Below are 27,622 nucleotides of genomic sequence, written 5' to 3' on the forward strand. Positions count from 1 at the left end.
GTTTGTGTCTGCAAACAGCATTGTGATGTAATTAGAACAGCTCTTGGTAGCTTGGGAAATTGCTTTATCACATATGTCACTTTTTCCCAGCCATGAAATGACAATAAATCACAGCCCATGTCCTAGACTCCCATTCAGCAGAAGAGTCATAGTTTGGTTAGACAGCATCTAAAGCAAAGAAGAGTGAAGCTAAGAAAAACAATTGATTGCCTTCTTGCAGAACAAAGGTGCAGATAGTTTGAATATACCCATAGTAGTTCAATTGTTCATTGTGTCCAAGTGCATTTGTCTGACTAGACAAGGAACTGCAAGAACAAGCATTGAAGAGCACAAAAAGTCTGATAAGTAAATTTATTGTAGAAAAACAAATGAAGCCATTATGATAGCAGCTGCCATGTATTAAGCACAAGACAATTGATAACAAAACCAGTACATGGTTGTTGTTTATTACGTCTTTTTTTCCTGCCTTCATGGTTAATGGGGTGGTAAAATTCATTTTTTTTACTACCTGTCCTGTGGGTGTGGCTTGGTGGGCGTAGCAGGGGAAGGATATTGCAAAATCCCCATTCCCTCCCCACTCTGGAGCCAGCCAGAGGTGTTATTTGCCGGTTCCTGAACTACTCAAAATTTCCGCTACCGGTTCTCCAGAATCTGTCAGAACCTACTGAATACCACCTCTGGAGAAAAGCCACTCTTTTTAGAGTGGAAGAAATGGTTTTCCTCTTTCCCTTGTTTTGGTAATAGACTAGCCTTATAACCATGCTGTTTGCCTGTGATCACATGAGTTTCCATACGTAGATTGAACCCCTGAAGTTAAGTGAGAATAGCTGGCTTTTGATGTACCTCTTGAATCCATGTTTCTTGCAGACAGCAAATATCATGAATTTATGTGTTCAGTCAGCACATGTTTGTGTTTCATAATAGTGATTTAATAGGAACAGTGATTCTTCTATTTATTTGACACAGCTGCCTCCCCTCTAATCTTCAAGGACTACTCATTTTTTACTTCCTCGGCAATTTCTTTCATTTTCCATTTTCCATTTAAATGCTTGAAGCCTTTTCCTTCTGCAAAGGCATCAAAGCTGTTCTAATGTCAGAAGTCCAAATTTTCTGCATCTTGTTGTGATTGTCCTTATCATCCCTTCTTTGTCTATCGCTAGATCTCTTCCTTGTCTGTTTCCTCCCACAATTCTTATTATAGTGCCTCCTCATTCCCTCTTATGACCAGATATTGTTTTTCATTGCTCCAATCCTTCTTTTTATTCAAACACCACAACACATTTGCTGTTGCCGCCAGGTTTCCACTCAGTCAGGAACATAAACAAGCCTCAAATGTTCTATGTCACAATTGTAGCCTCACCTGTTAGCTTAACTTTTGTTTCTTCAGTTATCACTAGCAGAAAGCCCTTTTAATTTTACTTTACTTTCAATCTACCAAATTGGTAGATTTAGTAACTTTGGTGAATGCCCGCAAGGAGAACATGGTTAAGGACTCCATTTTAAATTTGTCCACCAAATTCCATTTCCAGACTTTTTCCCTGTATTCTCATTGATTGAAAGCTGCTTCCTTCCCAGTGTTAACAGGCTGGAAGAAAAACGAAAGATAGTCCTCAACTTACCACCTAGCCCAAAATGTATGTTAAATGAGAAATTTGTTATGTACGTTTTTCCCATGTTACGACCTCTCTTGCCTTTCTTTCTTACAGTTGTTAACTGAATCACTTTACGTAAGGGGAAGGATACTGCAAAATCCCCAGCTGGGACTCAGGAGGCAGAGAATAGATGGGAGGGTGGGGGGGCAGTCAGAGGTGGTATTTACGGGTTCTCCGAACTATTCAAAATTTCTGCTACTGGTTCTCCAGAACCTGCTGAATACCACCTCTGCCGCCTGGGCTCTGGTGTCATTTTTGATGTTTGGAAAGTGAGGCTGAGGACTGTAAGGAGAGGTTCCTTTCATGGAAAATTATCTCAAGGGACCCCCCCAACTAGGACCCAATTGTGACGTATTTCAAAACCAGTCAGACCTTCTCCTCCTCATCGACATTTCTGTCATTTTGTGCCCTGTTTGATGTTAAATGAGGCGGTGCGACAGCTCAATAGCAATAGCAATAGCAGTAGACTTATATACCGCTTCATAAGCCTTTCAGGCCTCTCTAAGCGGTTTACAGAGAGTCAGCATATTGCCCCCAACAATCTGGGTCCTCATTTTACCCACCTCGGAAGGATGGAAGGCTGAGTCAACCCTGAGCCGGTGAGATTTGAACCGCTGACCTGCTGATCTAGCAGTAGCCTGCAGTGCTGCATTTAACCACTGCGCCACCTTGGCTCAAAGGTTAAGAAGCTAGGCTTATCAGCTGGAAAGTCGGCAGCCCAGGTTCGAGACCTGGACACCACACAATGGGGTGAGCTCTCATCCTTGCCTCAGCTGCTGCCAGTTTGAAAGCATGCAAATGCGTGTAGATAAATAAGTACCACTTTGGTGGGAAGGTAACAGTGCCCCAAGATGTCATGCTAGCCATATGACCACAAGAAATTCTTTGGACAGCACTGGCTGAATGGCCTTGAAATAGAAATGAGCATCTCCCCGTATAGCCAGGGAGAACTAGCAGAGTAAAACCCACAGGATTCTTTTACCTTTTTAATGCTAATTGTTCATTCTACACCGGAATAGTGAATTTTATTTTAATTTTTTTCTGTTCTATTAATTATACCGTGTTTGAATGACTTCAATGTTCTGTATATTATGGGATTGTTTTTAAAATGTTTTTTAGGGATTTTCAATTTTTAAAAACAGTTTTCCAATCTATCCAGAGAACTTTGGATCAACAAAAAATTAATACATAAATTTGATTTCTTGCAGGCCGGCCTGAAGTGTAAAGGAGAAGGAGATAATGACACAGAAGGGAGAAAAAGACTTAGAAGAGGAGGTGAGAGAGCAGCTCCTCCAACTTAAATTAAGATATATTGATTGGTATACGTATTGGTTTGCTAGATTCTTACCTTGCTTTTTTTCTCAAGGACCTTGAAGCAGCCTCCTTATGAAAATCCTTCCATTTTTCTCTCTCTCCACAACAACAAGAATTGTTTGGGTTCAAATTCCGTCAGCCTGTATCTGACAATAGCGGGGAGGGGGGAAATGTGATATGGCCTTCAAACAAAGTGACTTTGAGTGGCGTACAGCAAAAAAGCAAACAATAAACCCCTAAATCCCCCAAATCATATATTATTAAAAATGCTGTACCTTTGGGGGATTTTTTTGTTTTAAAATCCTAATTTGAACTTGTTTGTTTCAGAACAGTAACAAAGATTCTTTGGGACATCTATATTTTGGTTCAGTTTTTTTTAATTACCACAGGAGGTGGAATGGCTCAAGGCCTTCTTTTATATATATGTGTGCAGTAGAAACATTATTTGTTCCATGCAAACATTTACCTTTAAAAAAAATATATTTATCTAAATGAGTTCAGTTAGTAGATTAAAGCCGGATGGAGATGTCTCCTGCAGTGTCGAATGTATGCGCCAGTCGTCAATTGCATCACATATTAGCAGATACAAGTCAGAAGGTAAGTGGCCAGATCCTATTTAGTATGAGCAATGCAAACTGCAGGTGTGAGAGGCTCCATTCAGGAGTAATGCCTGGGTTAGGAAAAGGCCAAAGATGCTAGAAGCTGGTGCCCTTAGGAAAAGCTTTAAAGTTTTAGGCTGTTCTTTCTCTACGTGAGTCACCACATTCTGATTAAGAACACCAGGAGAATTCTCTTGAATTAAATCCATGACTCACCCTAGCTCTGCATTCTATTTTTCTATCAGAGGGGGAGTAAAAACACTGGCTTCTGCCTGTTTTTTTGCATAAATGGTTGCCGAAAGCAGGTTGCTTTTGATCTTGGGGTTAAATAACATAATCAGCCGAGGATTTGGTATCTTCTTTTTAGACTCTCAAAAGTTTGTTTAAAAAGCATAAGCTTTGGTGAGCTGTAGTTTGTTTCATCAAATGTATAGAATGGGCTACGTCAGAAGTGTCGGACTCGATTTCATTGAGAGCCACAATGAGAGTTGCGTTTGACCTTGGGGGACTGGGGTAGGGGTGGCCAGGGTGGGGGTGGCCAGCTCAATGCCACTCATGTTAGGGCCTGAGTGCTCTGCCAGCGAAAACAGGCTCCTGTGCTCTGTTTTCGCCTACAATGACCTCCTGAAACCCTTTGCCAGTGTAAAGCTGTCAGCGATCTTCTGCCAGCGAAAACAGACTCCAGAGCTCTGTTTTCCCTCCCAAGGTCCAAGGCCCCGTGGGCCAGTCCTTTGCTGTTTTCAGGGCAGTCCCGCTGGTGAGATCTCAGTACTTCATGGGCTGGATCTGGCCCTCAGGCCTAGAGATTCACACCCCTGAACCAGGGGTGAAATTCAGCAGGGTCTGGAGAACCGGTAGCGGAAATTTTGAATAGTTCAGAGAACCGGCAAATACCATCTCTGGCTGACTTCTGGAGTGGGGAGGGAATGGGGATTTTGCAGTATCCTTCACCCGCCACGCCCATCAAGCCACACCCACAGAACCGGTAGTAAAAAAGTTTGAATTTCATCACTGCCCTGGACTAAGTGATGCAGAATTTAAATGAGATCGAGAGAAAACAAGGTGGTTAGGCAGATGGATTACATGTGAGACAGATTACAATGCAGTTAGTCCTTGGTTAATTCAAAGTTAAAGCAGCACTGAGTAAGATGACTTATGATGGGTCCTCATAAATGAGGCCATTGCAGAAAGCCTACACAGGTCGTCCTTGATTTATAACATTTCTCTTAGTGACCGTTCGAAGTTACAACAGCACTGGGAAAAAGTGACTTATGACTATTTTTCATACTTATGACCATTGCAGCATCTCCAAGGTCACAAGACTTACATTTTTGGATGCTTGACAACTGACTTGCATTTATGACGGTTGAGTGCTCCGGGTTTCATATGATCCCCTTTTGCAAACATTCAGACAAGCAAAGTCAATGGGGAAACCAGAGTCACTTAACAACCGTGTTACTAATTTAACAACTGCAGTAATTCGCCTAACAACTGTGGCAAGAAAAGTCGTAAAATGGGGCAAAATCCACTTAACACATTTCTCACTTAGCAACATAAACTTTGGGCTCACTTGTGGTCACAGCTACCTGTAGTCACATGATTGTAATTCAGGCGTTTGGCAACCAGCTCACAATTATAATGATCACAGCGCCTACAATCATGTGACCCTTTGTCACCAATCCAACAAGCACGGCGATCACAATTGCCAATCGCATGATGTCATGCCTAAGAAGCACACAAAGGATTTGCTTAACAACCGCCACTGGAACTGGTTTTACAAACACTCCATTTGGCGATGGAGGTCCCTCTCCCAATTACTAATGTTAACTCCGAACTACCTGCACAGTATCAATAAACAATTGCAATGTGGTGAAGATCCATTATGTTTGTTGAGACCCTTCTGAGATAATGTCTTGGTTCCGAGTAATGGTCCCAATCAATTGAGGACTCTGAGGCTGTAGCTTTTCTCAAAGAGCTCCTTTATTGGGTACATCATATTGGCACCTTCAGGTGTGAATCCAACTCTAAATATTTCCTGCAACTTGGTATAATTAGAAGAGTAGACATCCCTCCCCCCCCCCCTGTGCCACAGATCACGTTGACCAACCAGGTAAGGGGCGGGCTTCTCAGCTACTCCCTCCGCCTGTTACGAATGCTCTTTGAGATGACCTTGGTTCCCACCAGCCGTATCGCTGTTATGTCTGGCACATTAGAAGAAAACATTTCACACTCCATTGGTCCACTCTCCCCCCATATGTATGACAACTAAGAAGCAAAGCAAAGGGAAGATGGCTTCAGATTAAGTTGTTTTATCTAAGAGTTGGCAGATAGGCCGAAAGCTTTTGACATATATGCGTTGAGCAATCTCTTGCTTAATTATGTCAGCAGCATCCTGATATCACCCAGTGATGGGATCCTGCCAGTTTAATAACCGGTTCGGTGATCGCATGTTTTGCATGCGCAGTTTTAACAAAACTTACCTTCCATGTTACTTCTGGGGAGTAACACAGCTGAGAGGATATACCGTATTTTTCGGAGTATAAGACACACCTTTCCCTCCCCCCAAAAGGGGGTAAAAGTCTGGGTGCGTCTTATACACTGAATACAATATTTTTGGCCTCCCGAAACCCTGCCCCCTTCACAAAAATGCAAAGGGTTTGGGAGGCTTGTAGAGTGCTCCTGGGGGTTGGGAAGGGCAAAAACGAGCAAAAAAGAGACAATATTTGCTCATTTGTGCCCCCCAGCCCCCAGGAGCATGCTACAAGCCTCCCAAAGCCTATGCATGCCCTGTTTTTTGCTCACCCCCCCCCCAGCCCCCATGAGCACTTTGCAGGCCTCTCAAACTCTCTGCATGCCTATTTTTGTACAAAAAATGAGGCATGCAGAGGGTTTGGGAGGCCTGCAGAGTGGAAAAACCTTTTTAAAAATTTACCTCTTCAAACTCTTGGTGCGTCTTATACTCTGAAAAATATGGGTAGATAAGTAAAGCACAGGGGCAGGTCCACCTGATTGTCAGAGCTATTAGTTCGCCCAAACCGTCTGAACCGGCTGAATCTGATATCACCCCAAATTCCAGATAACCTCTCCTGTGGTTTTGTTGTACATAAATGATAAACAATGTGTGGCACAACATGGAACTATATAAGGCAGTAACGATCAGCAGCTCAAGTGTCAAAACTGATACTAGTCCCATAGCATGAAATGAGTTTGGGAGTTATGAAGCTAGGAAATCAAATTTTGTTTCTTTCTCCCACCCCTTCCTAGGATATACAGCTCCACTGATAGATGGGTGCACACAATGCAGCATCAATGTCACCTTTTCTTTCAATCCAGATCGCCTCAAGCAAGCCAGACAGTATGTGGAGAGAGCCATCAAGGTAATGACATCGACTGAATTTGTCTCCTTAGGTCCCCTTCCCTAGCTCGACCTCAGTGTGCAGAGAACAGCAGCAGAGATGATTAGGGGACCAGAGGCTAAAACATGTGAGGAAGATAGGCAGGAATTGGGTATGTCCAGTTTAATGAAAAAAAGGATCAGGGGTGACAAGATACCAGTGTTACAATATCTAAGGGGCTGCCACAAAGAAGGAGGAGTCGAAGGAGGAGTCAGCCTATCTTCCAAAGCACCAGAAGGCCGGTCTAGAAGCAGTGAGTGGAAGCTAATCAAGGAGAGAAGCAACCTAGAACTAAGGATAAATTTCCTGACAGCGAGAACAATTAAGCAGTGGAACTTCCTTCCAGAAGTTGTGGGTGCTCCCACACTGGAGGTTTTTAAGAAGAGAATGGACAGCCATTTGTCTGAAATGGTATAGGGCAGTAATCCCCAACCTTTGTGGCATGGCAGCCCGGTGGGAGAGAGGAAGAGGGGAGCCAGGCCCGCCATTTGTATAAGTCGAGCTGCGCATGCACGCCAGCCTGCCACTTGTGCAGCCCCGTTGCAAAAAAGCCATGGCCCAATAGTGGGTAACGGCCCAGCGGGACCCCTGGTATAGGGTTTCCTGCTTGAGCAGGTGGTTGGACTAGAAGACCTCCAAGGTCCCTTCCAACTCTCTTATTCTGCCATTGAAAACTTTCCTTTGTTGGTCAGTCTTCCTCCTGCAGTGCCAAGTAGCTCATCCTCTAATTCTCCTGCCAACTCATAGCAACGGAAGATCTTCATGGTCCATGGCCCGTACCCCATCATCCGAAGACAGCTTCTTGTCAGGGGCTGGGTGGAGAGGAAGTTCCCAAGGATGTCGAAAGTTGTCATCAAGCGGGACCGTTTCCCTGATGGCGAAGCTGATGAATATGGTGATGACAGTGATGTAACTGATGATGGTAAGACTCAACCAGGGGTGAAATCCAGCAGATTCTGACAGATTCTGGAGAAACGGTAGTGGAAGTTTTGAGTAGTTTGGCAAATAACACCTCTGGCTGGCCCCAGAATGGGGTGGGTATGGAGATTTTGAAATATCCTTCCCCAGGAGTGGGGAGGGAATGGAGATTTTGCAGTATCCTTCCCCTGGAGTGGGATGGGAATGGAGATTTTACAGTATCCTTTCCCGGGAGTGGGATGGGAGTATAGATTTTGCAACATCCTTCCCCTACCATGCCCACCAAGCAACGCCCACAGAACCGATAGTAAAAAAAAATTGAATTTCACCACTGGATTCAACCCCTCCTCCAACCCCCACTGGATTCCTTGGGGTTTTTGTTTTTGTTTTAACCACTGTTTAAGCTTATTCTTTTTGCAGACTTACGCATACAACTGCTTTTTTAAAAGAACACTTAGACCTATATACCATTTCACAGTACTTTTACAGCCCTCTCTAAGCAGTTTACAGAGTCAGCCTATTGTCCCCAACAATTTGGGTCCTCATTTTACTCACCTCGGAAGGATGGAAGGCTGAGTCAACTTTCAGCCCTATAAGGATCGAACTCCAGACTGCAGGCAGAATTAGCCGGCAATTTTGCATTCTAACCACTGTGCCTACATAGTTCTTTAGGCCTTGGTTTACAAACATTTGTTTAACGGTCATTCAAAGTTAGAATGGCACGGAAGAAAATGATTTACAACCGATTCCTTGCTCTTAGGATTGTCACAGCATCCCCGTGGTCACATGATCAGAATTTGAGCGCTTGGCAACTGGCACGTATTTACAACGCTTGCAGTGTCCCAGAGCATGTGATTGCCATTTGCAATCTTCTCAGCAAAGACAAGAAAAGTCAATGGGGAAAGTTGGATTTGCTTAACATGTGCGTGATTCACTTAACAACTCTAGTGATTCATATAACAAAAAGATCATAAAATTGGCTGCAACTCCCTTAAAACCACTTTGCTTAGGAACATAAGTTCTGTTCGCAATTGTGGTCATAAGTCAAGGACTACCTTTATGTCCTTTGATGTCTATGGAGATTCTCAGTCACCCAGGTCATGATTGACCCAAAGGTGCTTTTTCAAGAGGCAACTGGACTTTCTGGTTTTTCTTTGAAGACATTTCACTTCTCATCCAAGAAGCTTCTTCAGCTCTGACTGGATGGTGGGGAATGGAAGGATTTATATTCCTTGCAGACAGATGGTCATTTGCATTATTTTAGCGAATCTTTGAGGATGAAATACCCAGATACAAACTGAGCAATGTGGTATACGCTATACAATGCAGTGAGCCATGTGCAGATCTGCACATTGGGGAAACAAAACAACCACTTCATAAACACGTGGCACAACATAGGAGAACAAACCCATCAGCACTAGATTCAGCAGTCCTTCTGCATTTAAAAGAGACAGGCCATTCTTTTGAAGACTACAAAGTCCACATTTTGGACAGAGAAGACCACTGGTTTGAAAGAGAGGTCAAAGAAGCCATCTATGTCAAAATTAAACAGCCTTCTCTCAACAGAAGGGGAGGGATACAACATCAACTATCTCCATTCTACAACACAATCCTTTCAACAGTTCCAAGAAGGCTCCACACTCATTTGCACCACTCAGGTGACCCTGATGACTCAGATAAACCTCCAGGTGACCTTTAAGACCCGCTAAAAGAATTCAAATGACCAGCTGTCTGCAAGGAGTATAAATCCTCTCATCCCCCACCATCCAGTCAGAGCTGAAGACGTTTCTTGGATAGGAAGCAAAACGTCTTCAAAGAAAAATCAGAAAGTCCAGTTGCCTCTTGCAAAAAGCACCTTTGGGACTTTATGTCCTTTCGTATTCAATGATTTCATGTTTGTTTAACAAAAAAGAAGTAAAACACCACTCAAGGTCTGATGAATTATGCAGGCCAAAGATTGTTTGGAAGGGTAATCTATAAGCATGTGCTAATGCTAAAATTCTGTGAGGGTTGTAAATTCAGCCCTGTGTTTGATGAGGGGTAAATCATGGTTTTTCCTTGGACTATACTCTATGATTAAGTAAAATAAACCCGAGCTAGATTCTGAGAAAACATATTTTTATTGTAAAATAAATAACAAACAAACTTACTGGCTAATAACTACATTCTGGTAAAGTTCCTAGCCTACCTACTCGTGGCAAGCAAAACAGAAAGAGAAAAAAGAAAGGAAACGGACATGCGTAGTAGGCTTACAGAGAAGAGTCAGCCTACCGTATGTCTTAGAATATAAGCACAGCTGGCAAAACAAAATATCGTGACAAATTCCTCCCTCGCCGTAGAAATAAATTTCACTTTGGAGAGAGAAGTTCGTTGGAGAAGGATTGTTTGTTAGTCTGTTACATTTATAGTCATATAAAAAAGAAAATACAGCTTCTTTGAGTTCCATGGTTTTATATATCAGAACAGTGTTGGAAGAAATATCCATCTGGTTGAGTTCCAAGTCGGGAGAAAGGCATTATAGACAAAATGGAGGCTGGAGACTGATTGGAAAAAGGTCCATTTATGGATGAAGCAGAAGCACATGGGTGGTTCTGCACAGCCAACCACATGGAGTTGAGAGTTTGGGTGTTTATGCCTTCCCTTGGGCTTTGCACTTGAACTTCCTGTTCCTTTGCAAGAACATGCATTCTATTGGTTGTTGTCAGAATCCCATGGGGCCATGTACAAATCCTCAGAGTTTTGTCTGAGCTATGTTTGGTTGAAGTTTGGACTGCTGATGCAATGGCCTTAGAAGATTGTGCAATGTGGTGAGCTCTGCTGCTAGATGGTAGTAGGTTAATCCTATTATGTCCTGAAGGGTCATGTCTTAATCCCTTCACTTTGGAGCTGAAGGCCTTTTGTTTTGTTGATAGGCTGACCCAATCTTTCTCCATGGGCACAAAATGTCTGCTGGGGGGAGGGAGCTGGGGCTCTGAGTTTCTGTCTCCCTTAAGACCTTTATTTCTCTTTTAGGGGAAATATTTTATCCTGCCTTTTAAAATATTTCTCAAAATATTTCATTCTTTTAGGAGGAAGGTAGCTTGCCACAATAGTAAAAATCATCCAGTCCTTAGCATTTTTTTTAAAGTAGGCAAATACAACCTCAAATGGACAACACCTGACATATTACACCCTGTCATCATTTGTTTTTACAAATTTTCTTTTACAAAAAGAAAGCCAAAATGGAGAAGCCTTGCGTGAATAACTAAGAACACCTGATGATTCAGGGACACTGCAAAAGTCATAAATATGGACCAGTTAGCGAGCATTCAAATTTTGGTCCACGGATGGGGATGCTACAGTGGCGTGGCACGACAAAACCGCGAAGCCCTTATCCGCGGAGACATAAGCGCGTCACTAAAGCCGCGATGTCATCACCGCACGTCATCACCGCCGCGACAACAGCGCGGCAACAGAAGGGCGCTTTAAAACGGCGCCGCAGCAGAAAGCCGATTTCAATTAAGGTAAGGGTTAGGATTAGGTTTAGGGGTTTGTTTTAGGGTTAGGTTTAGGGTTAGGTTTAGGGTTAGGGTTAGGGTTAGGTTTAGGGTTAGGTTTAGGGTACTGAGTGCTTGGGAATGCGCGGATTTGCCCTCCGCGATTATGTCATCGCGGTAGGGTCGCGTTTTTCCTTAGCGCTTCGAACGGCACGAATTAGTCTTCGCGCTTATGTCTCCGCGGATAAGGGCTTCGCGGATTTGTGGTGGAACCCTACAGTGGTCCTATGTGTGAAAAAAAATGGTTGTAAGTCACTTTTTAAAGTGCTGTTGTAATTTTGAAGAGTCACTAAATGAAGAAGGTGGCAAGTCGAGGACTACCTGTATGTCTATTTTACAACAGCTCTTTCTTTCTAATTCTTATTCATTTTTTTTCATACTACAGATGAGGACGAAGAAGATGAGCAGGATGATACTGATGGTATCTATAACCTCATGGTTAGTTTGGGTTACCAGAGTGATCTGCCCTTTAAAAACGTCATTTTACTACTGTGTATTTGTTCCCTTTTCCTCCCCTTTCCTAAAATAGGAGCAGTCTACTTGGTTCTCCCTTTCCCCATCAAATTTATTTTGCACAGAAGGCCTGAGAGGTAAGCTGCTTTAGACAGCAAACAGACCCCAATGGTATCACAGTCCAATAGGACTCTCTCGACCCAACTCACAACATCCTTTGATTGCATTCATGTAACATGCCTCATTTGATTACTGAATTTAATGGGCTAATCCTAGATTTACACAATATATTAAATAATAAACCTAACTAACCAACCGAGGCCCAAAACAGGCTAAGCCAGCGGTTCCCAACCTTTCCAGTTTGGCAGACCAGCTGTGGGGGGGGGCAGGGAGAGAGGCTGGTTCTGTGTGAGTGACAGGCGTGTGCAGGTGAGAGTGTCTGCTGCTTGTGCAAATGGAGCTGCATGTGCACATGTGCTCACCCATTGCTTGTGTGGCCCGGTTCCAAACGGGCTGCGGCCCAGTAGTGGCCTGCAGGTCTGAGGTTGGGGACCCACAAAAACCTAACTCCTGCTAAACCAGTGATTCCCAAGCTTTCCAGTTTGGCAGACCTGTGGAGGGTGGTATGACGGGACTCCAGCGCTAAGCCACGAATATCTAACTCGGGTTGGAAATTCAAATTTAGTATGCTGTAAGGAATGGAGTTGCTGAGTCTTTAACCATCTGTATGTGTTTTATAAACGCAGCTTCTCTCTTCACTTGACACTCATTTGTCATGAATTCCTACAATTACTTGCCATTCATTGAATCCTTTACTATCCCCTATTGATTTTCAAACGATTTTGACATGGTTTCTTATGATTACACTTCTGCCCTTTGCCTTTACCCGCTGCTCCTTTTTGCCCTCTTTCATTGGCAGTCAAGGTTGGTTCGTAACCAGATCCCTTACTTCATCTGGACCAATCGGCGAGATGTGATTGATTGTCGCAGCCTGCGCAAGGACCAGATGATGAATCACTATGCCAAGGCAGGGACCTTCACTACCAAGGTGAGCAGAGGACCATTACATAAGCATCTGGACCACACAGAAGTATGTATTTGTTAAAGTGTTCTGGTGGCGCTGTGGTTAGAATGGGTTCACCGACAAAAGGGCGAACGACAAAAGCGCGCCCGACTAAACCGCGGTAACAAAGCTGCGAGTTCTAAAGCGTGTCGATGAATGAGCGCTGAAGCGCGGCAACAACAGCGCGGCGACATAAGCGTGCTGTAAACCATAACCCTAACCCTAACCCTAACCTTAAACCTAACCCTAAACCTAAAGCTAACCCTAAAGCTAACCCTAAAGCTAACCCTAACCCTAAACCGTAAACCTAACCCTAACCTTAACTTAAATCGCGCTTCTGTCGCCGCGCTGTTGTCGCCGCGTTGATGATGTCACGTTGATGACGTCATGGTTTTAGCGCCGCAGTTTTGTCGGCACGCTTTTGTCGTGTGCGCATTTGTCGGGTCACGGTTAGAATGCAGTATTGCAGGCTAACTCTGCCCATTGCCAGGTGTTCAATTCTGACCGCTTCAAGGTTGACTCAAGGTTAGGGGCTGACCAGTGGTAGGATTCAGCCAGTTTGCACTTATCCAGGAGAACCAGTTGTTAACTTTCTAAGCAGTTCGGAGAACCGGTTGTTGGAAGAAATCTCCTTTTGTTTTTTCCCACTTTACAGGGCTAATCCTGTAAGGAAGGCAGGAAGGAAACATTCTAGTGTTGTTTCCAGCCTAATCTTTATTGCCCTGCTTACAGAAACTGCTTCCCTGGTTAACCCTTATTACATTGCAACAGCTAAGGCGAAGTGCCCATCGACGTGAGTGACATTGAGTTGGCCATGCCCACCCAGTCACACGACCACTGAGCCACGCCTACCCAGTTGGTCATTAGGACAGAGAACCGGTTATTAAATTATTTGAATCCCACCACTGGGCTGACTCTGTAAACCGCCTAGAGAGTGCTGTAAAGCACTGTGAAGCCATACATCATTTTAAGTGCTCTTGCTCTTGCTATATCTTCTCTCTCAGGTAGGGTTGTGTCTTAACCTGCGTAACCTGCCATGGTTTGACCAGGCTGATGCAGATACATTTTTCCCACGGTGTTATCGTCTTGGAGCTAAAGATGAAAAACATGCTTTTATTGGTAAGAAGTATTCACAACAACCGGTCGGCAGCAGTCTGTTCCCCACCGGCCAAATAATCACAGGGGTCAGTAGATTAATTAGAATAATAGACAGAATCTCCTTTTGAATCCCAGGGAAAGAGGAAAAAAACGTCCCATCTTACACGTGAGAGTTGCATGTCAGCTATGGCTTGTGCACCAGAGCTGTTAAATTCTGAGGATGAAGCAAGTTTAGAAGCTGAAATAACTGCTGTGCTAGGAATTACACGCCTTTCTGCTTTTTTTATGATAGAGGACTTCCAACTCACTGCAGCCAGGAGCCTTCTCAAAATAATGGTGAGACGATATTGGAAGAAGCCGACTTTCCTGACAGCGTTGGATGAAAATCAGAATGAGTGCCTAAGTGGTCGAGGCTCTTCAGGTGGGTGCAGCTAGTAGAAAACCTGGGGGAATTAAAACAGTGGTGAAATTCAAATATTTTTGCTACTGTTTCTGTGGGTGTGGCTTGGTGGGCGTGGCAGGGGAAGTACACTGCAAAATCTCCATTCCCACCCCACTCTGGGGCCAGCCAGAGGTGGCATTTGCCGATTCTCTGAAGTACTCAAAATTTCCGCTACCGGTTCTCCAGAACCTGTTAGAACCTGCTGAATTTCACCCCTGGGAATTAAAGAACTATCATCTCTTGCCAGAATCTATAGAAAGCCTGAAAGGACAAATGGCGAGAAACCCCGGGGTTTAAATGCATTTTGCCTTATTACATTTTCTTAATGCTTCAAGATGATTGTATCCTGTAGGCAGGGGGATAGTCTTTATGTTCTGGCTATTTTAGGCGTTTGAATTCTAGCTTGTGAATCAGAGCGGCACAACTGTGCAGAAAGTCTTTTGTTTCTTGTATCTGGATGGTGTTTTGTTACCTTCCCAGAATCATTTTAGGGATTTTATATCTCATTTTCCTTATTGTGAACGCCAGTAAAAAATGCATTTCAGCTACCTTGGTGCAATCTTGGCTTGCCCAGGCCTAATTACACCAAGGATGTAGAGGTATTATTCTGCCCACTGAGCTGAGAATTATTTTAAAAAGAAGCTTGGTTGTGAAATTGGAGTGTTAGAACCACACTGGGAACTTTGACGTAATCTCAGACAAATGTACTTCAGATTCAGAAGATGCGGCCCTGGTGGATGCTATCTCCTAAGGTCCAAGAGGTACCTCTTTTCATTTTGTAAATGAATGGTTCCTACTGTTGGGGCTACTTTTATGTCTGAAATAATCCACTTTTTAGTTTTGGAAGACTTTTCTTATGACCATGAATATCTGTTTCAGATATTGCTAATTACTTGCATAGGGATTATTCTTTATACTATTTATGTTGTTTGTATTTTTTTGTCATGGACTGCACCAGCGAGGCTAAAACCAATTTCGTTGTATGCATGATGTACAATGACAATAAAGGCTACTTTATACTACTTTATGCTACTACTGTTTCAGGTGCATCCGATTTTCTTAAAAGCCCACTTTAACAAGTTTTGAACTTGCAAAGCAAAATATCAACTCAGAAACTTAGGTAACTTATTCTAGGTGGTTTATTTTTGTTTTGATGGCACGCTAGTCACGGTTACTTGTGGAGAATTCTGTGCTAATTGTTAATACATTTCCCCCCCCCCCCAAGATGCTCAAGTCGTGATACCCTCTTTTCTCTCTATTGCAGTGTTTTTCAACCTTTTTTGTGCAAAGGCACACTTTTTTCATGAAAAAAAATCACGAGGCACACCACCATTAGAAAATTTTTAAAAAATTTAACTCTGTGCCTATATTGACTATATATAAAGTAATTTTCCCATGGCACACCTTACACTATGTCACGGCACACTAGTGTGCCACGGCACAGTGGTTGAAAAACACTGCTCTATTGTACTGCTTTGAATAATAATAACAATAAAACAAGAACTGATCCGAAATTCAGGTTTTTTTTTAAATTTGAGGAATTATGCTTTTTTGTTTCCTTGTGTGATATTGCAAAGCATGTAGAAAAGAAGCCAAGTTATATCATTATACTGAAAGAATAACAGAGTGGGAAGGGACCTTGTAGGTCATCTAGTCCAACCCCTGTCCAAGCAGGAGAGCCTATGCCAGATGGCAAACCTTTTTTGCCTCGGGTACCAAAAGCATGCGCTCACATGCTATTGCGGGTGCTTGTGAGACAGTGGTGGGTTTCAAATTTTTTTTGAACCTACTCTGTGGGTGTGGCTCCTCCTTTGTGGAAGTGGCTTGCCGGCCATGTGTTTTCTCTCTCTCTCCCTCTCTCTCTCTCTCTCTTTCCTTCCTTTTTTCTCTCTGTCCCTTTTTCCCTTTTTTCTTTCATCTCTCTCTCACTTTTTCTTTCTTTTTTCTTTCTTTCTTCCTTGCTTCCTTTCTCTTTCTCTTTCTCTCTCTGTGTGAGTCTGTGTGTGTGTGTGTGAGTGTGTGTGTGTGTGTGTGTGTTGGGTTTCAAAATTTTTTGGAATCTCTTCTGTAAGTGTGGCCTGCTTTCTGGTGGAAACTCTTCTAACCGGTTCGGTAGATTTGACGAACCGGTTCTACCAAACTGGTGCGAACTGGTAGGAACCCACCTCTGTTGTGTGCCCACCCCCATAATTTAATGCCCCTCACATGCAGTGCCCCCTATGCATGCGCATGTGACACCCCCCCCCCCTGCCCTGCGCATGCGTGCACAGCTTTCTTGGAGCCTAGGGAGGGCGAAAACGCCCCTGGAGGCCCTCCGGAGGCCAGAAACGACCCATTTTCCGACTTCCGGTGGGTCTGGTAGGTCCATTTTTTGCCCTCCCAGAGGCTTTCCAGGAGCTTGGGGAGGGTGAAAAATGGCCCAACACACAAACTGGAAGTTCGGCAACAGACTTACGGTTTGCCAGTTGGACCATTTTTCTCCCTCCAGAGGCTTCAGGAGACTTCCGTGGAGCCTTCGGAGGGCGAAAAACAGCCCAACGTACATACCGGAAGTCCGTTCCCGAACTTCTGCTTTGCTCATTGGTTGTTTTTTTGCCTTCAGGGAAGCCTCCGAAGGGCGAAAAAGGGCCAAAAAACATCTGGTCAGTGTGCTGGAGCTTACAGGGCAACACCTCACGTGCCCTCAGAAATGGCTCCGCGTGCCACCTGTGGCATCACAGCCCTACGCCATTTCTGACAAGTGGCAGTCCAATCTCTTCTTGAAAGCCTCCAGTACTGTTTGCATCAGTCTAACTCCCTATCCTTGATTCAGAAAAGCTGCTGCTTCCTTTCCTTTTAGCATTACTTCCTCCACCTATTTTCCATAACTGAGGCCCAGGAATCTTGTAGAAAAGAAATCAGCCATTCAAAGCTAGGACTAGGAAGTCCTCCAGATTTGAAAGCAAAAAGATTTTCCGTATAACACCCACTGGCTGTAGCCATCTTTGTCTGGAATCCTGCTTGGCGAAAAAATGATCATGGAAAAAGATGCAGAGGCTTTAAGACAGATATTACAAGTGCTGCTGCGTCAGTGGTGGGATTCAATTTTTCTTTGCTACTGGTTCTGTGGGCGTGGCTTGATGGACATGGCACGGGAAGGATACTGTAAAATCTCCATTCCCTCCCCACTCCAAGGGAAGGATACTATAAAATCCCAATTCCCTTTTGGGGGTGCCAAAGGAGGCCCAAGCACTCTGCCACTGAAAATGGGGCCCCGAGCTTCATTTCGCCTGCGACACCCTCTGCCAACAAAAACAGAGCTCGGGAGGGCCACTCACAACAGCTGACAGAGAGTAGGAGAGAGGGCAAAGTCAAGCTGGGCAGAGCAGGGGAGAGGTAGAACAAAGGAGAGGGGATTCAGATGAAGACCAAGGCCTCTCCCCTCCTCATCCTAGTACGCGCAGGGAAGAATGAAGAAGAGAGCAATGTACGTTGCTCAGCTTAAGGGGAAGGAAAGGGACCCGATTCCCTTCACAAGGCACACCTGGGGATGGAGTTTAAAGGAGAGGCAGTTGGGAGGGGCGTTTGTCGGGAACAAACGCTGAATTCATCTAGTGTTGAGAGTTGTGGCCTACATTCCTGGCATTCCTCCTGACTGTTTGAATTATTGCCATGCTTTTGTTTGCTTATCTTGTCCTGCTGGAATTATTGCCATGATTCTTCGGCTTCTGGACTCATTATCTTGTCCCGCTGGAATGATTGATTGCAGTCATTCTGCTTACAGCACTTGGACTGGAGTATCTGCAGTCAGAAGCTACTGTAGGTTTGTGAGAGAGAGCTGTTGCATTCGTGCCACACCCCGGGTCATCGCAGCAAGATGGGGAATGTGGTATTGTTATAAGCCTGACCCTTTTTTTCCCCCAATCTATTTTTTTTATTTTTAAACATAAAAATAAAATAAAATAAACAATATAAAAAAATGATCTCATCCATTACATACAGCATGTCGTTTGGTTACAAGTGTTTTTGCATCCATATTCTCAAATACATTTACAATCGCAGATTTTTCATCTAGTATAACTAAATACCTCACTTTCATTGTACAATGTATATTCAATTACAATTAATATTTTTTTTCCCAATAAACCTAATTCCCTTACATTCTTGATTGTCTATTTAATAACAGTATACCTTTATATAATCACAGATCCCAATATGAAAGAGATTTACCAACCATTTATATTTGTATATCACTGTTTTCAATTATGTATAATTCCACCAATCAACTATCGAGTATGGTTATGTTCATTATTGTCCTTGTACATCATACATTCAAACAAAGATGTTATTCCTTCATTTTCCAACAAGGTAAGTCTGACCCTTTTGTATACGTAACAAAGTGACATCTAGACACTCACCAGGAGTCAAGACTTGAAATATTTAGGTACAAAACAAGGGGTGGGGCTTGTATTTTCTACCTGTTTGGCTTGTTGCCCCTCACCGTCCCTTGGACACCAGTGCTCAGGTCCTTGTCACATACCCAGGATTGCTGGGTCAATACTCTCTCCCTTCTAGAAGCCAAGCATCGTAACCGCCACAAGAAAGGGGCCAATTTCTCAGCCCAGCTGATTGAGACGGCAATCCATGCTTGCGAGGAGCACTTGAGCAGCCTGAAACATCAGGACATCGACAGAGACTCTGGGTCTCCCTTGCAACTGTCGAAAGGACACTGGAACGACTTCCTGCACAGCTACTATCAGATAGCCCAGTAAGCACAAACGTTTGAACTTTGTAGGGGGGGAAACCACCAGCGTCTGCATATCCACAGACCTCATTTTTGCAACTGTACAGGTGGTACTCAGCTTAACAGCCGTTTGCTTCGGTGACCATTTGAAGCTAAAACAGCGCTGAAGAGAGTGACTTATGATTCATTTTCACCCTTATGATTGTTGCAGCATCCCCATGGTCACCTGATCAAAATTCAGGTGCTTGGCAACTGGCATGTATTTATGGTGGTTGCGCTGTCCCAGACAGTGGTGGGATTCAAAAAAGTTTACTACCGGTTCTGTGGGGGTAGCTTGGTGGGCGTGATGTGGCTTGGTGGATATAGCTTGGTGGGCATGGCAGGGGAAGGATATTGCAAACTCTCCATTCCCACCACACTCCAGGGGAAGGATACTGCAAAATCTCCATTCCCTCGACACTCTTGGGGGAAGGATATTGCAAATTCTCCATTCCCACCACACTCCAGGGGAAAGATACTGCAAAATCTCCATTCCCTCCCCACTCCAGGGGAAGGATACTGCAAAATCTCCATTCCCTCCCCACTCTTGGAGGAAGGATATTGCAAACTCCCCATTCCCTCCCCACTCCAGGGGAAGGATACTGCAAACTCCCCATTTCCTCCCCATCCCACTAACCTGCTTTCCAGATCGGCAACAAAAGAAGATCCAGTGATCAGCTGGAAGGCCTGGAGGCAGCGATAAACCGACCATCAGCTGGATTCAGAGGCTGGGAGCAGAGAATAGATCATTAGTGGGGCCAGTCAGAGGTGGTATTTTCTGGTTCTCCTAACTACTCAAAGTTTCCACTACCAGTTCACCGGAACCAGTCAGAACCGGCTGAATATCACCTCTGGTCCCGGAGTCATGTGATCACCCATTTGTGATCTTCCCGGTTGCTTTCCAACAAGCAAAGTCAATGGGAGAGAGCCAGATTTGCTTAACGACATGAGTCCCTTAACAACTGCTGTGGTTTGTTTAACAATGATGGCCAAAATGATCGTAAAATGAGGCACATCATTATGGTCATAAAATGCGGTGGAATACTCTTAACAACTACCTCACTTAGCAATGGAAATTTTAGACTCAATTGTGGTTGTGAGCTGAGGACTTCCTCTCAATAAAAACAAACAAATACTTGCTAATACTTCCATACTGAGTAGGGCAGAGATTGGCAGCCGTCTGACAATCCAGGGCTACAGTAGGGAAAAAGTGGCATGATGATCCCATGGGATTATTTCCAATATTTTCCTGTTGAGAGAGATGAATGAGAACTTTCAGGGTATTAACAGTTTACAATACATTTTCTTATTTTGTTCTGTTTCCATATATTAGGAATGAATGTATGTATGTATGTATGTATGTATGTATGTATGTATGTATGTATGTATGTATGTATGTATGTATGAATGAATGAATGAATGAATGAATGAATGCATTCATTCATTCATTCATTCATTCCTAGCTGATAACCCGGCATTGCCCGGGTATTTATTTATCTTAATTCTGTATTAAGTTGGAGCCCCCTTGTAGAGTACTGTGAAGCCATTACCATGGCAACTCCACTGTGCTGTACAGTAGATGCCATCTTAAGGCACAACAGGCTGTATCTTATCACACTAATGCACACTACCACTGTCAAAAGTACTGTGATTTGACACTATCGATATAATTCATTCCTTTTCGTTTCAGCGGCCCAGGCATTCCAGATTTATGCTGGAACACACAGAGACACACACCCTGAGGGTGTTAGGGGTGTCTTACCCCCCACAGTATTTGTTTCCAGAGAGTAAGACATCTGTGTACCAAGTTTGGTTGAAATTCCTTGAGGTGTTCCAGAGTCATGCTGGAACATACATACACATACATACATACACACAGGGGAGGGGAGGGGAGGGGAGGAGAGATGGATGGCTGGATGGATGGATGGATGGATGGATGGGTAGGTAGGTAGGTAGGTAGGTAGGTAGGTAGGTAGGTAGGTAGGTAGGTAGGTAGGTAGAAAGAAGATAGATTAAATTTACCGGTATATGCTGGCCATCTCACTAACAAACAACTCTGGGTGGATTACACATTATGCTGTTGTTTCTTAATACTTTGCCCTCAAATGTTGTGCAATAATACAGTTTCTAGGGGCTCAGAAGCCATTTGCCACCCATAGGCCATAGGTTCTCTCTCCCTGGCACAGGTTACAACCATGGAAGGGCATTGGGTCATTCTATTGGGTCAAGTATTTGTCATTGCAGCGAAGGGGCCCAGATGACACAGACAGATGGCCTCATTGAGCGCTGTGAGGATATCTTGCAGCGGCTGCAAAAAGTCGTCCCACAGCTGGACATGGAAGGGGACAGGAACATCTGGATTGTCAAACCAGGAGCTAAGTCTCGTGGCAGAGGTAAGTCTACTGGACATGGATTAAATACCCCAAATAGCTTGAGTGATGGAGTTGACAAAGCAGTTGGGAGATGCTTCAGGCTGGGCAGAATTTTTGCCTGGATTGACATCTCACACCAAGCCGTTCTTTAATCATGGTTTGTTAGAGACGAAACTTGTACAAGATGAATTTGCGTGAGACTGTAAGACCAAGGAAACCATATGATGGCTCAGTGTGATATGTGAACCCAGATTCTGTATTTTCACATAAGTGGTAAAGAATATTGAAAGCTGCCGGGTAATTTAACATCAAGAGACGTCATTCAACCCTAATGTTGGCCTTGTCAACTTCATGGCCATCTGGTTTTCCAAAGCCCTTGATCCAGATTATTGGTAAATAATATGCTCTACTGGTAACAAACTGTGGATTTGGGATTTTAAGCAATTAGATTGTGCATTATTACAGCCAGTAAGATGAATGGGGCATTCAGTAGAAGGCATACACAAGGCATTTAAACAAAATTTATAAAGGCACTTCCCTTTTATCATGCTTTTAATTGTTAATTTACTTTATGATTTGTTTAGTGTTAATTTTGATTTTATGTTTTTAATCTTCTACACTCTGCTTTTGCCTTTCAAACGTTTTGCTAGCTGGCTTAAGTACTCTTCAGAGAACTAGTCTGATGTAGTGGTTAAAGTACTGGCCTAGAAACTAGGGGATTGTGAGTTCTAATCCCACTTTAGTCATGAAAGCTATCTGGGTGGCTTTGAACCAATCACCAGGAGATTGTGAGTTCTAATCCTGCCTTAGGTACGAAAGCCAGTTGGGTGATTTTGGACCAGTCACTCCTTTTCAACTTACCGCATAGAATTGTTGCTGTGGGGAAATAGCAAATATGAAAATAAATAAATATAGAAAGGCAGGGTATAAATCAAATAAATAAAGAGCATTTTCTGACAGGCATCATGTGCATGGACCGCTTAGAGGAAATTGTGAAACTAGTGGACTGTGACCCCATGATTGTTAAGGACGGCAAATGGGTGGTACAGAAATACATCGAGACACCCCTGCTCATCTTTGCCACCAAGTTTGACTTGCGGCAATGGTTTTTGGTGACTGATTGGAATCCCCTCACCATCTGGTTCTATCGGCAAAGCTACATCCGTTTCTCTACACAGCCCTTTTCCCTACACAATCTGGATACGTGAGTTTGTTGTCTTGTTGACTTTATTGTCTATATCAGTGATGGCTAACCATTTTGTCGTCGCGGGCCAAAAGCCCACACCCATAATCAAATGCATGCGCAATACCCCCTCGTGTGCCCCGCCCCCTGCACATGCATGGGTGACACCCTGCGCTCCCCCCAGCCCCTCTGCACATGCGTGCATTACCACCCGCCCGTACCGCATTTTAGGCCTAGCAGGCTTCCCTGCAGCCTTCTGGGATGAAAAATGGACCACAGGGAGGCGCACTGCTCTCCCCATCCACCCCTGCATGTGTGCACATCTCCCGCATGCACCCTGCACCCCAAGCATGTCTGCCAGAGATCCAAAAATAAACTGGCTGGCAGGAGGTTTGCATGCATGCGCGGTGGAGCTGAGCTGGGATGACGGCTTGTGTTCCTACAAAGAGGGCTCTGCGTGCCACCTATGGCATGTGTGCCACAAGTTCTCCATCATGGGTCTCTATTATTCCATGCGTGGATGCACACAAGAGCAAGAAGAAGCAGAGAGATTTTCTATCTCATTAAGAACCGGTTTCTTTAATTATTCAGTGTCTTAATGAGGAGGTGGGGTTGATGTCCCTTATAATCTTCAGGATTATTCATGTTAATCCAGAGTAAATATTATGTTTGAGGAAGTCTATATGAAAATTCTGGAGCACTGCTACTAGCAGCTTCATATAGTCATACGTAAGTAAGGTTCAACATTTAGGCAAGGAAAATGAAATGCACAGGTACATACAGGTGGTACCTTGCTCAATAGTAGTAACTGTGAGAGGGATCTTGGAGTCCTAGTGGACAACCATTTAAATATGAGCAACTGCCAAAAAAGCCAGCCAGAATCAAGATCACATGAAGTGTTATAGACCACTTTATAATAACCTGGTGAGGCCACACTTGAAATACTGCATCCAGTTTTGGTTGCCATGATGTAAAAAAGATGTGGAGACTCTAACAAACCAAAAATGTTAGCCATCACTGACCTCGTGTTTATTACAAGTAATAGAATAATTACAAGTAATAAAGGCAGGATGGAAACAACAAAAATAAATCAAAAGAATAAAACAAACCTAGGTAATTAAAATCTAATTACCTTAAGTGGCCTTGGTCTAGTCCTTCCCATTCAGTCCAACCCACCTCCCAGGGTGGTTCTTGTGGAGGGGGAAAGAGGCGGGTGGAGTATTAGATATGTTTGTTGCCGTGAGTTGTTTATAAAAGTAATAAAAGGTGGGGTATAATAAATTAGATATGCACCAATAGTATTACCTAGTTTGGGTAATGAAACATCTGCAAGAAAACAACCAAGCTCAAGAGCACCAAGGACCCCTAAATAAAATATAATAATTATGAACCTCAAATCACAATTATCAGCATGATAAATATCAACAGGAAAGATTAGTAATATGAGGCATTTTTATGACTTTTCTAAAAAAAAAACAGGATGGGAGGACTGATCCCAATTCCAAAGAAAGTATGTTCTATAATTTCAGATCCAGACAGGAAAATGTGCCCTATAGGTTCAGCTTAGTTGACCTATCCTGAGTTAAAATCCTTTGCGTAGAATCTGGTCCCCATTTTTGACCCTATCTTCTTCTTCTTCTTCACCCCAGTTCCATCCACCTGTGCAATAACTCCATCCAGAAACATTATGAGAATTCCCTGAACCGCCACTCTGAGCTGCCCTCAGACAACATGTGGTCCTCTGATCAATTCCAGATGCACCTGAGGAAAATGGGGGCACCCGAGGCCTGGTCCAAGGTGATTGTGCCTGGCATGAAGGCGGCCATCATTCATGCCATACAGACCTCTCAGGACCTCGTGGAGTTCCGCAAAAACAGCTTTGAGCTTTATGGGGCAGACTTTCTCTTTGGAGAAAACTACCAGCCGTGGCTGATTGAGATCAATGCCAGCCCCACCATGGCAGCCTCTACGTCTGTCACCACCCGGCTGTGTGCCAACGTGCAGGAGGATACCTTGCGGGTGGTCATTGACCGCAAGTATGATCGCAATTGCAACACAGGAAACTTTGAGCTCATCTATAAACAGGTGAGTGTAAGACCTGCCTCCCCATCCCTTCAAAAAAAGCGTAGACTCTTGAAAGCCTGGCGTTTCAAAAGGAAGCTTTTATTGAAAAGGAGGGAAAGCAAATCAACATTCAAAGCAGGCTCTGGGACCCTCAGGTTGTAAAATTGGGTCCATCACGTAATGACTGGCATAATGACTGCATTGCTTAGCAACCAAAACTTCTGCTTACAAATCAAGGACTACTTGTATCTCATAACATTAGTGATAGCAATAGCAGATTTATATACTGCTTCACGGTGCTTTATAGCCTTTTCTAAGCAGTTTACAGAATCAGCATGTTGCCCCCAATTATTGGGGTCCTCATTTTACCGACCTCGGATGGATGGAAGGTTGAGTCAATCTTGAGCCGGTCAGAATTGAACTGCTGGTAGTAGGCTGAGTTAGCATGCAAAACTACATTCTAACTACTGCACTACTACAGCTCTAGCAAAGTGCTGCATCCTACCTCATTTAATTGTGGTGTGGTGATCACCTATATTTTCTATCATTTGCAGCAGACTAAATACAAACTAAATCTGACCAACTGGTCAGATATTTTCTCCTGCTCTTACTTGCCCTTGGAAGAAGTGAATAGTTTCCTTTTGACCAATCCAGCGGTGGGATTCCAAATCTTTTTCTACCGGTTCTATGAGAGAGAGCTTCGTGTGTGCGTGCAGCACTCAAAACTGCCTTCAGTGTCAGTGCTGGTGAGCAGAGCTGTTGTTTAGTTGTTGTGCGGCAATCCACACAAATCAGCTGAGCAAAAAGACAAGGGAATTTAGGACAAGGAATGGTGGGTTGGGGGGGTGGGGCCAGCCAGAGATGGTATTTGCCGGTTCTGCGAACTACTCAAAATTTCCGCTACCGGTTTGCCAGAACTGGCCCGAACCGGCTGAATACCACCTATGGACCAATCCCCATCATCCTCTTCTTCTCATGACAGGCTGCCGTGGAGATTCCCCAGTACATTGGCATTAGCCTTTTGGTAGAAGGAAGCACGGTGAAGAAGCCTCAACTTCCAACCCAAAGAAGCCCCCCTCCGGCTATTGACCCAAAGAACGGCTGTGTTGCTCCACAGCAGCAAAAAGTTCCTAAACTGATTCACCGGCGCAATAACCAAAGTCTTCCTCGGGCACCTACCCCATGCTGGACAGCAGCGAACAACAAGACCGCCGAGCCAGGAGCTCCTGGGAAGGAGAACAAAGTCAAAGAGAAACCCACCCCTAGCAAAGTTGCTCCTTCAGGCTCGGTGAGGTTTAAGCTGCCCAACAAGCTCAAAGCAGAACCCCGTAACCGAAGGTTGCTGATGGCACACAGTATGGCTACCACGACTGTCGTGACAGGAGGTACAGCTCAGCTCTGTGCCAAATCAAGCTCTCAAGAATTGACTGCTAACCCCCAGGAGCCTACTGCCAATCATGCCAAGCTCACCAGTATGGTAGGTAGGAAGCCGGGCCTGAGGCTACATCTGCAGGAAATCCATACTGTCTCCGGTGAGCTGCCTGTTTCTCATGCTCCCTTTTCTTCCTCCTATCCGGTGAGACCCAATGTGCAAGCCCGTTTGCAATGCTTAGGACACTCCTTCTTCCAAAACATACCCTTGCCCTCCACGCCTTCGTCCCCCAGGGGGGTGGATTTAGTTTCCACTGTGGAATTCAGTGCCATTAGAGCATCTATGATCAAAAGGCGACTGTCAAAGAGAGGCAGAATCTATCCGGGAGCCAGGAACAACCCTCCCCTGAGGTTGATTGCTGTAGGCAAAAATCAAGCTATAGGGCCTAAGGAACACTTCTTTGCTCCTACACAAACAGGAAATCATGTTGTTGGGAGTTGAACTCTCCTCCTTCCCAATAAAGTATTTTTACAGAAAAAAACTGGCCGGGATGTGTAATAGCAGGGTGAGTTCTAGGCTAGGGTGAATGAACAGCTGTTAGGATGGCTGTCTTTGGCAGCTGTGTGAAGAGAGGAAATAACACTTAGGCTGGGAGTCAGACAGACAGGAGAAAACCTGGGATTATGTCAAGGATGGGGAACGATGGTTCCTTTATGACTTGTGGACTTCAGCTCCCAGAATTCCTGAGCCAGCAGGAATTCTGGGAGTTGAAGTCCATAAGTCATAAAGCGGCCATCGTTCCCCATCTCTAGACTACATGGTAGCTTGGGGAGGGGGGGGGAAACGGGGTCCCATAGGTTTTCATAGGTGAGGAACTGAGGGGCGTGCCTGCATAGAAAAGCAGAGTATAAATGTTGACGTAAGTATAATAAAAGTATAAATGTAAGCAGGGATGGTTCTAGTACCTAATGCAAATCAGAAAACAGTTGTGATACATTTGCGTAAATATGTTCAATAGCTGAAAGAAAAGAAAAAAGGTAGCCAGCATGTTGAATTCAGACAGACAGGGCCAAGCAAGTTATAACCAGCATGCTTGTACTGTAATCACTGTTAGTCTCATAGTACTATTTAGCCAAAAGAAAGGTGACTTCTGATGAAAATGGGTAAGAATTATGCTAGTAAGAATGCATAACGCTAGGACATGTAAACAGGTGCTTTCTGTTGGATTGAATAAGAGTACTATAAAAGGGTAGAAATGGGTTTTGGTCAAAGAAATGGAGCACAAGAAGAGGTGACAATATTTTTATACTGCAGGTGTTTTAGGTGAGGGAAAAATGGTAGGGATTGGGTGCCCTTATTAGTTATTTTTTTAAAATCACTAAGTTTGATCTCGCAGTTG

At 44.0% G+C, this 27,622-nt stretch overlaps 1 protein-coding gene across 2 annotated transcripts in view; it reads left to right on the top strand.

Annotated features, from left to right (window-relative positions):
* Positions 1-27,622, top strand: part of TTLL3 (tubulin tyrosine ligase like 3) — a 45,172-nt gene that overhangs the window by 9,605 nt on the left and 7,945 nt on the right. The window contains exons 3-16 of one of the 2 annotated variants that reach the window (XM_087708686.1): positions 2,861-2,927; positions 3,468-3,563; positions 6,899-6,942; positions 7,708-7,882; positions 11,800-11,852; positions 12,787-12,915; positions 13,935-14,049; positions 14,321-14,449; positions 19,025-19,217; positions 21,477-21,625; positions 22,565-22,808; positions 24,437-24,872; positions 25,406-25,597; positions 25,834-26,383. In XM_087708686.1, coding sequence (XP_087564812.1) covers positions 2,861-2,927; positions 3,468-3,563; positions 6,899-6,942; positions 7,708-7,882; positions 11,800-11,852; positions 12,787-12,915; positions 13,935-14,049; positions 14,321-14,449; positions 19,025-19,217; positions 21,477-21,625; positions 22,565-22,808; positions 24,437-24,872; positions 25,406-25,597; positions 25,834-26,383 — 2,572 coding nt within the window. The remainder of the gene's footprint in view (positions 1-2,860; positions 2,928-3,467; positions 3,564-6,898; positions 6,943-7,707; positions 7,883-11,799; positions 11,853-12,786; positions 12,916-13,934; positions 14,050-14,320; positions 14,450-19,024; positions 19,218-21,476; positions 21,626-22,564; positions 22,809-24,436; positions 24,873-25,405; positions 25,598-25,833; positions 26,384-27,622) is intronic. The other variant, XM_087708687.1, reaches the window with a different exon arrangement.

This window comes from Thamnophis sirtalis, unplaced genomic scaffold (assembly GCF_051295495.1).
Source record: "Thamnophis sirtalis isolate CommonGarterSnake01/CBP01778 unplaced genomic scaffold, rThaSir2_p1.2 scaffold_3, whole genome shotgun sequence".
Lineage (NCBI taxonomy): Eukaryota > Metazoa > Chordata > Lepidosauria > Squamata > Natricidae > Thamnophis > Thamnophis sirtalis.